We start from the raw sequence: 12,234 nt of genomic DNA on the forward strand, positions 1-12,234 counted from the left end.
CAGCGTTAAGAAGACTATTTGGCCATTTAGCATTTGCTGCACTGACGCACTCTTCCTCACTGTGCGTTTGCATGTGATGTACAAATCGGACAGTGAATTTCAGTTCTTTAAAAAGAACTGGACTAAAATTCATGCCAAGGCAGGGCAATCATACAAGGCCTTGTGTACTACGTAAGATTGACTTTAAGGGGTAAAAAAGGGCCCTCAGCAAAGGGTGAATATGGTCTTTAATGTGCTGCACGCTCTATAGGCCTGATGCTAGTGGTCTTTTAGTTAGCTGGGGGTGGGCTGGGCTCCAGGTGTGTTTTGTTCAGAAAAGTTTAGGAAAGGAGTGAGAGAACATACAGTGCACTGAGTCCTCTCTAAATTGCATAACAGCAACCACTGTCTGTTTATTCCCAGCAGGGGTTTGGCAAGGTATCAGAAAGGAGAAAATTGCTTTTTGAAAACATTGTTCTTTCACATGCAAAGAGGGTCAGTTATTGCTGTTCAGGACAATGTTAATTTATCCTTATGCTCTGTGTCTACCTGCACCAAAATACGAACTGTCAAAGAACTACTGCATAATCCGCCTTGTCAAAGGTAGATGTGCAGGAGACACTGAGTCAACTTTCAAGGTTATTCCCCTTGACCATTCTGGTCAAGGGACATTACAGCTCTGGGATGGAGTTTGCCTTAGTTCTCTAAGTAATGAGAGTATTCAGTCTTGCCTATCAAGCCCTGGTATACATCTCTGCATAGCAAGAGCAGTTTTTCTGTTATCTGCACAAATTCTTTAGAGCTAGTGGTTACCCACTGCAGAATCCTAAGTTGCTCAAAGCCTACAGTTCTGTGATTCCTCCTTAAAATACTTCATTCAGTTTTCTGGCTACATCAGGAGAACCTGTGTATAAAGTAATGGCTAATCAAACACTGTGCAAGTATGCAAACCTGACTTGTGACCCAGAGGTAAGTGTAACAAATATTTACCTATAGTGAGAGCTATACTAATTGCATTTCTTAATCATTGTGAAATGCAATGATAGTAGAAAATGTGCATATTTTAAGTAATGATTCCTCATGTTAAATCTGAAAATAGTACTTAGTGTTCAGATAACACTTCTTTTCTTTGTGCAAAGTAATTTACAGACATAAGCTAGTTTTTCTGCTAAACTGTCCTGTGAGGCAGGTAAATATTAACTGTTCTAATTTACAGGGTGAGAAAGGAAGACACAGAAATAGAGGTTTATTTGGAAAGGCGTTCTTGAATTCATGACAATTCTATTTCGTGGTCCTCAAAAGGCAATGGAAGACTTTGAAAGCTGTGCCTCAAACTTGCCCAAGGACCAGCCATGTTTTGAAGCAGAGGCTTAGCTAAATATTGGGGTTCTTTTGGCACAGCAATGACCTTTATGAAGCTTAAAAAAATATTTGTCTTTTTTTTTTGTTTTGTCTTCAGTCAAATGTTTTGACTTGACTGTGGGGTTGAATTTAAGTATTTTTTGAAAACTAGTAATATTTATCAAATGTTATATCAGGGTTATTTTCAGGTGTTTAAATTTCAATGTACTGCTGTGGTTATGTATATTCCAAACAATTCCCTCCCTGCTGATGTCTGAACACTAAAAAAGAAAGGGATTAGAAATTGCCTGGTTTTATTTCATGCCCAAACTGAGCAAATATATGAAATGAACAATAGAAATAAGGGAAAGTAATTCAATGTAAAGACTACTCCTGCTTTAATACTCTGAGATAGGTAAGGGAAATTGTGACCACATCCACAGCTTATATGAAGTGGCATAGCTCAGCTGATTTCAGTTCAACTGCGTGATTTACCCAAACTGCAGATTTGGCCTCTGGTTTTCAAATAAATAATTTTTTTTTTTCAATGTGAGCAGGTTTTCTTTAATGAAACCAAAACATTTATGTATCTTAAAAGTAGATTTCTGAAATTCAAATTCCATTTATGTAGGTTTCAGGCATGTGGTGAACAGCCCTGTTTACTAACTGCATAGTTTAAAGTTAAGCACCTGCATAAGACATTAATATGAATCCTTAAATATGTAAACAGGTTACATAGTATTGGAGTGCAGTGCTGAATGAGCTAGTGAAACATCAAACAAAATTATGTTATTTGTATTAATGTTAAACTTCAGAGACTGTGTACACAGAATTCATCGCTTATCATTGTGGTGTTTATTTTTCTTTCTATACAGACTTTTAACACAACCAATGTGACTAAATTGTGTCCAGGTGCTCAGTGTACTTTTGCTTTTTACGGAGGAGAAAGCCTGTACCATAAGTACATCTTCATCTTCCAGTTAGCCAATGCCTTTGTCTTTCTCTGGCTGGTGAACTTTGCAATTGCACTGGGTCAGTGTACCCTTGCTGGTGCCTTTGCCTCTTATTACTGGGCCTCTCGAAAACCAGCTGATATTCCACTGTGGCCACTCTTCTCTTCATTTGGACGAGCAATACGGTAAGACTGTGGAGCTGGATGTGAGCCTTGTCATGTATCCAACAAGTGCTCTTTTTACATCTAGGGAAGCCAGACTTAGAATATCAAATGAAAATAATTAGTCAGCATTGTGGTTTAATCCCAGCAGGCAGCCAAGCCCCACCCAGCCACTCGCTCACTCCCCCACAGTGGGATCGGGGAGAGAATCGGAAGGGTGAAAGTGTGAAAACACGTGGGCTGAGATAAAGACAATTTCATAGGTAAAGCAAAGCTGCATGTGCGAGCAAAGCAAAGTAAGGAATTCATTCACTACCTCCCATTGGCAGGCAGGTGTTCAGCCATCCCCAGCACGGCAGGGCTTCATCTTGCATAATGGTGATTTCGGAAGACAAACTCCATAACTCCAAAAATACCCCTCTTCCTCCTCCTTCCCCCCCACTGTTATTGCTGAGCATGACATCATGTGGTGTGGGATATCCCTTTGGTCAGTTGGGGTCAGCTGTCCCGTCTGTGTCCCCTCCCAACTTCTTGTGCACTCTGAGCCTGCTTGCTGGCAGGGCAGAGTGAGGAGCAGAAAAGGCCTTGATGCTGCTCAGCAGTAGCTAAAACATCAGTGTGTTATCAACGCAGTTTTCATCACAAATCCAAAACATAGCACCATGCCAAGCTACTATGAAGAAAACTAACTCTACTCCATCCAAAACCAGTACAATCAGGAATACGCAGTTGTTAGGGGGAGACTGAAACCAGTAGCCCAATAGCAGCAAGGCTGCTGCACCTCCATGCCCCCAGGTCCAACCAGTTAAAAGGCTGAGCAGGTACTCCCAGTAGGTGCACATGTATACAACACATATATATACAGTTGGCCACACAGATCAACAAACAGACACAGCACTCACACAAATACCAACAGCACTGATGGCTTCATCCTGTTCCTCTCTCTGGCGGATCGGGATGAAGGTCCATTAGTATATGTAATTCCCACTAATGGACCTTTCTCCAGGTATAATTTTATTTTTGTATATACACACACATGCACATACATAGGTAATTGTACATGCACACGTATGTGCAACATAACAGTCATTTATTTTGTTTTAGATACCATACAGGTTCGCTGGCATTTGGAGCCTTAATTCTTGCAATTGTCCAGCTTATTAGAGTAATACTGGAGTACTTGGATCACAAACTGAAAGGTGAGATTTATGAATCTGCTCTAGGTTATTAAGACCTTCTTTGGTAAATTACTTCCTTACTTTCCCAAGATATTTTTTCAGCAATGAAAAGAGATTAATTCCACATTATTTTTAGCCATTGTAGTTCCATTTGAATCAGTGAATTTGTGCTGATTTACTCAAATTGAGTCTATGTCCTTGGGAACTTAAAGCAAAGTTCATGCGGGATGTGGATATGATCTAATTGAAAGCTAGTAAGCTAAATTTGGTTGAGAAACAGAGTACATACCTAGAAGAAAAGAAATAATGTTTCTGCTTTTCTCACAATTTAAGATTTTCTTCTGAATAGCTTTCTATGTTCTGAAGACTGTTCATGAGTTCTGTGTATGATGTACTCTCTCCTTTTTTTCAGGTACACAGAACTCCTTCACTAGATTTCTACTCTGCTGCCTCAAATGCTGTTTCTGGTGTTTGGAAAAATTCTTAAAATTTATAAACAGAAATGCCTACATCATGGTATGTGCTGCCTCTGCATGCGGTCTCCCCTATCTGGGACACTAAAATACCCGAGCCACTACCAGTTGGTCAACAGCCAGCAGTACTAGAATCTGCTGAATAAATAATGGGATTTGTGGGAGTTTTCAGGAAATGCATGTGGTCCTACCATGAAAAAGTAAAATCTTTTTTATCTTCTTCTAAACTCAACCTCTTTTCATGCCTGTCCTTGTCCATCCCCCTCACCCGCCAAAGTAAGTAGGAAGGGATGGCATAACTGGTTAACTCCCCCTCTGATACAGCAATTGCAATCCTGATTTCAACAGGAATATTAGCTTGTTTCATATTGCATGTTGATGACACTTCTGTTTGGAGGCAGTGTTTGAATAAGGAGGTCAGAAGGCATGTAGTATCTGTATTTCCTCCTGGAAGTTAAAAGCACAAATTCTACTAGCAGCAGCAGTGATATTACTCTAAAGTAACCCTCCTTAGCTTCCAGAAGAGAAATTCCAGATTTTCACCTAAATAAACATATACAGTTTTCAGCCTAGCTTGTTCTGACTTGAAGCAATTTCAGTGATTGAATGGTACAGTCACAGACTTGGTATCTCAAAGGAGGTGGCTGTAATGGGTCCATTATAGAATCATAGAATGCTTTGGGTTGGAAGAGACCTTGAGAGATCATCGAGCCCAACCCCCCTGCAGTAAGGGGGGATTGAACCTGTGAACTTGGCGTTATTAGCACCGTGTTCTAACCAACTGAGCTAACCCGGCTGGTCATTATAACCCATGCTCATGCAGCTGATGTTTCAAATTAATGCCAACCTGAAGAGGAAGTATTCTTTTTGACTATCTTGTTTACACTTAGTAAACTGACTGCACTAAATGCTGTTCTAGTATATCTTTTACCCTTGTGGACACTACTCCAGGAAGAAGAAATGGTTTTGTTCCTGAATAACGTTGGCTGCTTTACTTTATGCTGATGTAAATCCACTGACTTTGATATTGGTATTGCTGATTCCTTCTTAAGTGAGTGCAGCATCAGGTCCAAGGAGATACCTACAGGGGTCAACTCATTTCGGCTCTACAAGTGTTTGTTTCTTTCCACTGACTATAAATCTAGTGTAGATAACTAGCAAAGTGAGAAGAATTCCTCAGCAAGTACCTTATTTGCCCTACTTGGCAAACTTAAGTACTGAGTCTACTGCATGCAAGGGGTGGCATGCTCATCACCAGGTGATTTGAAGGGGAAAGATGGATAATATGCTGTCCCAACTTGGTGGGAAGCATTGAGAGGTAGCAGGTGGCTGGGGGAAGTGCTTTGTGTTCATCTGAGTTTCAAGACCACATATTAGAGAGATCTATGCATTACATGCAGTAAGATTCGGCATACAAGGTGGTATCCTAACTATTTGAAATACTTAACAGCTACTATTATTTTTCAGATTGCCATATATGGTAAAAACTTCTGCACCTCGGCAAAGGAAGCATTCTTTTTGCTCATGAGGAATGTGGTGAGGTAAGGGGCCATCTCCCAGTCCTTGGAAACGTCAGGATTTCCTGCTATTGCACTCTGAAGACACACTTATTTCCTCTCCCACATCTCCTCCAAATATTACTGTAAGCTGCTCCTGTCCTCAGACATGGCTGTCACTTCTAACACTCAGTATGTAACAGCAGGCTGTCCAGCACAGTAACAAATGCAAAGTTGATATAATCTAACAGTTTTGTTGTGATTGCTCTTTTAAATTCATAAGCACCCATTAGACTGTAATAGTGCCTCCAAGGAACCAATGGAGCCCCTGAGAGGAGATCTACAGATATACAGGAATGGGGTGTTCATCATCTGCCATATGTGTGTTTCTCGAGCTTTGGTCCACTCACTGTCTGTGAAAAGGAAAGCAGAAAGACCTAAGTCTTCAGAGTCATGCAGAAAGCTTATAGGGTGTCAGAGGGTGGCAGTAAAGAAGAGAGAGTACTTTGCTTTCAAAACCAGTATCTTTAACATAACCAGATCTCCCCTGGTGCTTGGAACTCCCCTGGCCCTTTTCCCCACTACCAAGACTCCTGCCAAACTCCCTGTTCTCGTCAGTACTTTTCTTCATTGCTCCTGGCTCTTCCTGTACTACTGTGAGATCAAAAAAACAATGGGAGAATAACTTAGGAGCAGGCCATGTTGATGCAATAGCAGACAATCTAATTACCAAGCAAGAGACACAGTAAAACTGGTTAGGTGCTTTAAATTATTAAGTGAAGGACTGGGAGGAGGAGAGGAATGGAGGGGGAGGCTGAAAGACAGGAAAATGGAAACGATGCTTAATAAAGAAGAGGAAAGGATTGGAGATGGGAGAATGGAGTGCATTCATGCTGTTACCCTGTGTTAATATTGGTACAGTGGTGTCCACACTGTGTAGTGCCTGTGCAATAGGAAGGAGAAGCTGCCTTCGTTTCCTTTCAGAACATCACCTCACTGTCCTTTGTGCTTTTGCTCTTAATCAGTAAAAGCAATAGCTACAAGCCAGGCATATAATTTTATTGTTTCAAATGGAGATATTTTCATCTTGTGTATTTTGCTAATTCTGAATTCTGACAGGTTAATGATCTGTTCTCTTTAATATTTCTTAATGTTTATCTTTCATGGTAGTCAGTACTGTCTATTACCATATCCATAGCCTTCAGTGCTGTCAAGAGGCTGATGATAAAAATTTCATTTTCCATCCCATTATTTACCTGCAGTTTCTGACAAGACAGGCTGGCAGGATTTCAAGCAGAAACTCCCTGCTGTTGCTTTCAATGAGGGCTGCAGATTTACTGTCAATTTTTCTGTCTACCTTCATTCATTCATCAGTGATTGTCTCCCTGCTTTGAGGCCTCCTGCCTTCAGTGTTGTACCATGATATCTTAAAATAGTAGATCTGGCATGTTACGGGGTCATGAAATGTGGCCAGATAGGACCAAGTGAAAAGATGACTTACCAGAAATCTGCAGAAACATTGCTTTTTGTTTTGGTGTGTACTTTGCCTCTTCTGGGCTGGCTTATCTGTGACCCTAGTAGAAAGGCTGAAATAAAAATATTTTGATGTTTTGGTTTGTTTTTTTTTAACCAGCAAGAGCAATAAACAGTCTTCAAGTGCTGTAGCAATATTGCTGCATTAAGGCCTAACTCAACAAGAGGCTCAGTGCTTTTTTTGTCTCATGGGATTAGGCTGTAACAAAGCCCATCTCAGTGTTGTGTTTCTGCGTTGTTTTATTGTCAGCCTGTGAAACCAGCAGAAGACAGCTTCTTGGTCATGTTTTGTTATTTAACCATAGATTTAAGGAGAAAGAATACAAATGTCCGGTTTGTGATTATTATGTATCATTTGTCTTTTGCTGAACAGAGTTGCAGTTCTGGACAAAGTTACAGACTTTCTTTTATTCCTGGGGAAAATTCTCGTTGCTGGTGGTGTAGGTAAGCTAATCAATTTTTTCCAAATGGTATGTTCTATTTTCTGGTACCTACAAGTATGACTGCCATATTCACATATGCTTAGTTAACAGCTGGAGGTTCTTATTGGTCTGACTATTTGGGAAGCTGTTCCCGTGTTTCTAGGATTTGTAAGATTGAACTAAAATATATTTCTTCTTTTTCTCCCCTTTCCCCCTGCCCCAGTGTTTTGTTGACAGCATCTTTTCCATAATTGCTTTTACTGCTCTTGCATGTGTTGCTGGTGCAAGGCAAAGCAACCAAAGCATCATAGCTGGATCAAACCAAATTCACATCCAATAAGTCAGCCACAATTGGTTCTCCTTTCATAAGAACTGAACAAAATTGCAAATGAGATTCACCTGGCAGCAGACAGCATGCATACAAGAGGAGGTGGTGCAGGTCTCCAGGAGATGGGCCTGAAGCTCTGCTATATTCAAGCCCATTATAGCTATAAGCTATAGTAAAAGCAATAGAATATTTCTAACATCCTTATAGGGTTTTCCTAGTTATCAGTAAATATCAAAATATATTATTCATGTTTTGCTGTGACAGAAAAGTGCATTTTTTTTTTAAATGAAGCACTTTCAGAAATTCAAGTTGGCAGTATTCCCTTATGTTTTTTCTAAATTGTCGCAGCAGTTTCAAACCATTATTTTACAAATAGCTGTATTTTGTATTCTGTATACTTTAAAAGATTATTAATGAATTATATTTTAATCAAAAGTTGAAAATTAGTACCAAGAACAGATCTGAAATATTTTGTCATTAGTGTAGAACGACTTTCAAACTGGGGTAGCAAATTTGGTTTGAAACATATTCTCTGAAATGTAAGCCATGAAATACTGAAATTAATTCATGTCTTCGTCCTCTTCGAGAATAAATTCTTTGGGCGATTACTGTTGTAGATGCATTGGTCTGTTCTAAATTTATTGCCGTGCTTCTCACTAGCACCGCCATTTCTCCTTTTAATCTGAAATACTTAAGTATTTCTTCAAGCAATAGAATTTAAAGCAGCAGAATTTTACTCACTTTTTTTTTATTTTAGAAAAGTTCCACCCAATGGTCTTCGTTATCCCATGTCATTGTCTTGTTTATCATTATTTATTAATTTTGCTATTAAAACCAGTAGAATGATGAAACAAAACAATTCATTAAAGTCTTTCTGGGCCCATTAATATCTTTATGGTAATTGATTCATTTACATATCTCTTCCATCAGAATACAGATCCAGCAGATAATTAGTATTGAGGAATTTATTGTTTACAAACTCATATTTAAACCAACCTGGGATCTGATGTCTGTTTGTTTTGTCTCATCCATTCTTTAGGTGTTAGGAAATCGGAGTTAGCATAGGAATCGCTAATCTTCTGTGCTTCTTGCAGGTGTTCTTGCGTTCTTTTTCTTCACACAGAGAATACCAGTCTTTGCGCAGGAAGCACCAACGTTAAATTACTACTGGGTACCATTGTTGGTAAGGCAACCATCTAATCTCCTGAACACTGAGGGCAGTTTGAGGTCCTCAGACTACTCGGGGCATGGTCTGGTAACAGCTCCTGTTGTCATCCTCTCAGTGGCATACTATCCACTGAAGCAAGGACTGATCTGCTACACTCTAGTCCTTTGGATCCTTCAGGCAGAAGTGGCACTGCAGTGACTCTGCACCTTCAGAAAAATTAGGTTTCAGATCTGCTTTGTTCAGACTTCCCAGACAGCAAAAGCTGGCGGTGAGGCACCAATGACAGTGTGGCTTCTAATGGAAGGGACTTGTGATGCATCTCTTTCTCCTTTTGTAGCCCCCCTAGACTCGGGAACATCTCTGGGATGAGTGGTTCTTTAGAATAATCTTGAAGGAGTTCAGGACATTCTTGGCATATATTCTCTTTGGGGGTTGAAATGGCTCCAGGGTGGCAGCTGGAAAACTAGCAGTTACTGCATGTTAGGATACAGTGTCTTGAACCCGTGATCCCTTTCCACAGCAGCAGTAACCTTTGATAGAATTACAGAGCTGCCATTAAATCCTCCCAAATTTGCTTAGCAGATTAGGCTTCTGAATTGTGTTAACGCTGCCACATTGGTGCCAAACTAAATTTGGGGGTTTATTGTGGTTTTTTTTTTTTTTGTAGACAGTCATTATTGGCTCCTACCTAGTTGCACACGGGTTCTTCAGCGTCTATGCAATGTGTGTCGACACACTTTTCCTCTGCTTTTGTAAGTACTATGTTTTCTTTCACTAATACCTGCCGGTCACAGGAAGAGGAGTAGAAAGCCACCTTATCCATTCCTTACAGAATCCTGGTGACATGCTAGCAGACTCTGTGAAAAATGAACTGCTGCTGCTATTCAGACTGGCTCCTTGCTGCATTCTTCAGTGCAGAAGTGTTTTAGTATTCAAATTTAATTAGTTTAAGTAATGGAAGGTAGCTATATGGCTCATGGGGATATCTGGCTTTTGCTTTTCAGATGTTCTTTAACTTTCTTTAACAGTTTGCTTCTGGGTGCTTTGTAAAGAGCCCTGTACAGCAATGATTCACTCAAACTTCTTGTTAATAACAATTCTTTGGTATATAGGTTGTCCTTTGTTTTCAGCTTAATAGCCCTGAACAAAGTATTAGGCTGAATTACCTTCAAATTTGTGTGAAATACCATTTAGAAAACTATCTGTCCCTTGGACCCCGCAATGGCAAGCAATCATAGGCACTCTCAAAGGCACCGCAGTTCAGTGTGTCCAGTCAGAGAATACTAAAATGACAAAAGAAATCTGTTGGTCTCAAATTAGGACATGATTATAAGAAGAGGATGTACTTATTACAAAATACATTCCATTTGCTAGATTTACTAAATTAAAGAAATAAAGATACAATTTTTCTATAATGAAAGTCATTCTGGTAGGTCCAAGTAGAAGTTACATGGTAGTGATTGTTCTTGCAGTTGGTGAATTATTTGATAATACTAAGGGAATACAGAAATAGTCATAGGCTTGATCTATCACATGCACAGTGGGTCACTGAGGCAAGATAAACATGGTAATACTCATTCTCCTCTTACAATAGCATAAATTCTTTTTTTCCTTTAAACACTCACCTTCTTAACCCTACTTCCCTAGGAACTAAGCTTAGCAGTGATTCTGGAAATACTGGGTTGCCAAAGAATCACAGGAACAAAACCAGTCAGAAAACTGAAAATTGATGTCTAGTTGAGAGCTATGTCCTATTTATCTCGAGTTACGGACTTTGGTTCTAAACAAACATGATCACAGGCAGACATAGCACTAATAACACTCCAAGAAATAAGCTAAACCATAAATAAAAAAAAAAAGAAGATTACTATTATTTAGAGTGAAATGGAAATTGATCAAACTAATAAAATTTAGAAAGTTTGTTGGTGCACTAAAAAATTAATAGATTTTCTTTTTAATTTATTCCAAAGACACATGGTATATACTGCCATGGAAATATATGAAGATTTGCTTCCTCTAACCTCTTGGCCATTCCTTACAACTAGTGCTCTCTTTTTGGCTTTGCAGACACAGCTGCTTGCCTCTGCAGGGTTGCAGTTGCAATGACTGGGCTTCACTGCACGCTCCCTCCAGACTGCCCATCAGTGTGAAATTGTTCACTGGTCTGAACCCAGACCAGTGATTTAGTCACGACCTTCTGTAGGAAAAAAAGAAAAAAAATCTGCCTCATTATTTTAAATTCATATTCTGTTTTGCTTCCCATGCTTCCATTCAGTAATGGACAGTAGGAGATCATATAGAGTATCGTGCACTTGTGACATCAGGTTTTCAAAAGACTTTTATCTTAGGCAGTGAAAAAGGGTCCAGTTTTAAAAAGTGCTTAAATCCACAGCTCTCTCTGGGACAATTTTTATAGCAAGAAGTAGCCAAAATGCCAGGCTCCGGTGGAGGCGTGTTTCTGAAAATTTCCACCCATACTGCCAAACCAAAGAACTGGAGAATAAAAGGATATATTGCTGTCATTTTAAAATGGTTGGATGTTTGTGTCTCTGCTTTGTGTAAAACCTCTTCTGGTTTGAGAAAATAGAAATTTTATAGTGTCCTTCATCAACTTAACAGTACAGCTAAATTGCCTTGATTGAGATTTTTTTTTAATGTTGCATCTTTTGCTCTCTCCTTTGTTCAATTCTCTTTCTCTCTGTCTTTCTCTCTCTGTGTGGTTGTACTGCTGTTTTCTCCTTTGGCTGCTTTTGCTGTGTAAATTCAGGTGAAGACCTGGAAAGAAATGATGGATCTACAGCAAAACCCTACTTCATGTCAGCTAGCCTTCACCGAATTCTAGGGAAGAAGGAACTAAGCCCTAAGAAGGCAGTGGGATAACGTACACTAAACCTCAACATCAAAACAGTGTCACTTTTAAGCAAAACGTGTACAAAAAGTAGGCAAAAGTAAAAACTGTAAATGATGCTTCTGGTTAATGGGTGATTCTTTTTTCCTTTTGCTTATATCTAAAAAAATGAGCAACATTGGTAACATTCAACTAGTTTAAATGCTTAAACTAACAGCTGTGAAAACAAGGCCACGTTTTAGTTTATAGAGTGCCTATGAAAAGGAAAATGTAAATTTGAAGCTTTTCTAAGTCTATATGATGTTTTAATAACTTTTGTAACACAGGTTGCTGCCTTAGATGACAGCAGTTTTG

The 12,234-nt window shown here is 39.3% G+C and overlaps 1 protein-coding gene across 1 annotated transcript in view; it reads left to right on the forward strand.

Annotated features, from left to right (window-relative positions):
• SLC44A5 (solute carrier family 44 member 5) overlaps positions 1–11,912 on the forward strand; it is a 51,979-nt gene extending 40,067 nt beyond the window's left edge. Inside the window, exons 14-22 of the mRNA XM_075711212.1 lie at positions 861–948; positions 2,196–2,458; positions 3,539–3,633; positions 4,025–4,128; positions 5,553–5,626; positions 7,488–7,558; positions 8,959–9,047; positions 9,700–9,784; positions 11,800–11,912. Of these exons, the coding sequence (XP_075567327.1) occupies positions 861–948; positions 2,196–2,458; positions 3,539–3,633; positions 4,025–4,128; positions 5,553–5,626; positions 7,488–7,558; positions 8,959–9,047; positions 9,700–9,784; positions 11,800–11,912 (982 nt within the window). The remainder of the gene's footprint in view (positions 1–860; positions 949–2,195; positions 2,459–3,538; positions 3,634–4,024; positions 4,129–5,552; positions 5,627–7,487; positions 7,559–8,958; positions 9,048–9,699; positions 9,785–11,799) is intronic.
• Positions 11,913–12,234: the final 322 nt, after the last annotated feature.

This window comes from Pelecanus crispus, chromosome 5 (assembly GCF_030463565.1).
Source record: "Pelecanus crispus isolate bPelCri1 chromosome 5, bPelCri1.pri, whole genome shotgun sequence".
Classification (NCBI taxonomy): domain Eukaryota; kingdom Metazoa; phylum Chordata; class Aves; order Pelecaniformes; family Pelecanidae; genus Pelecanus; species Pelecanus crispus.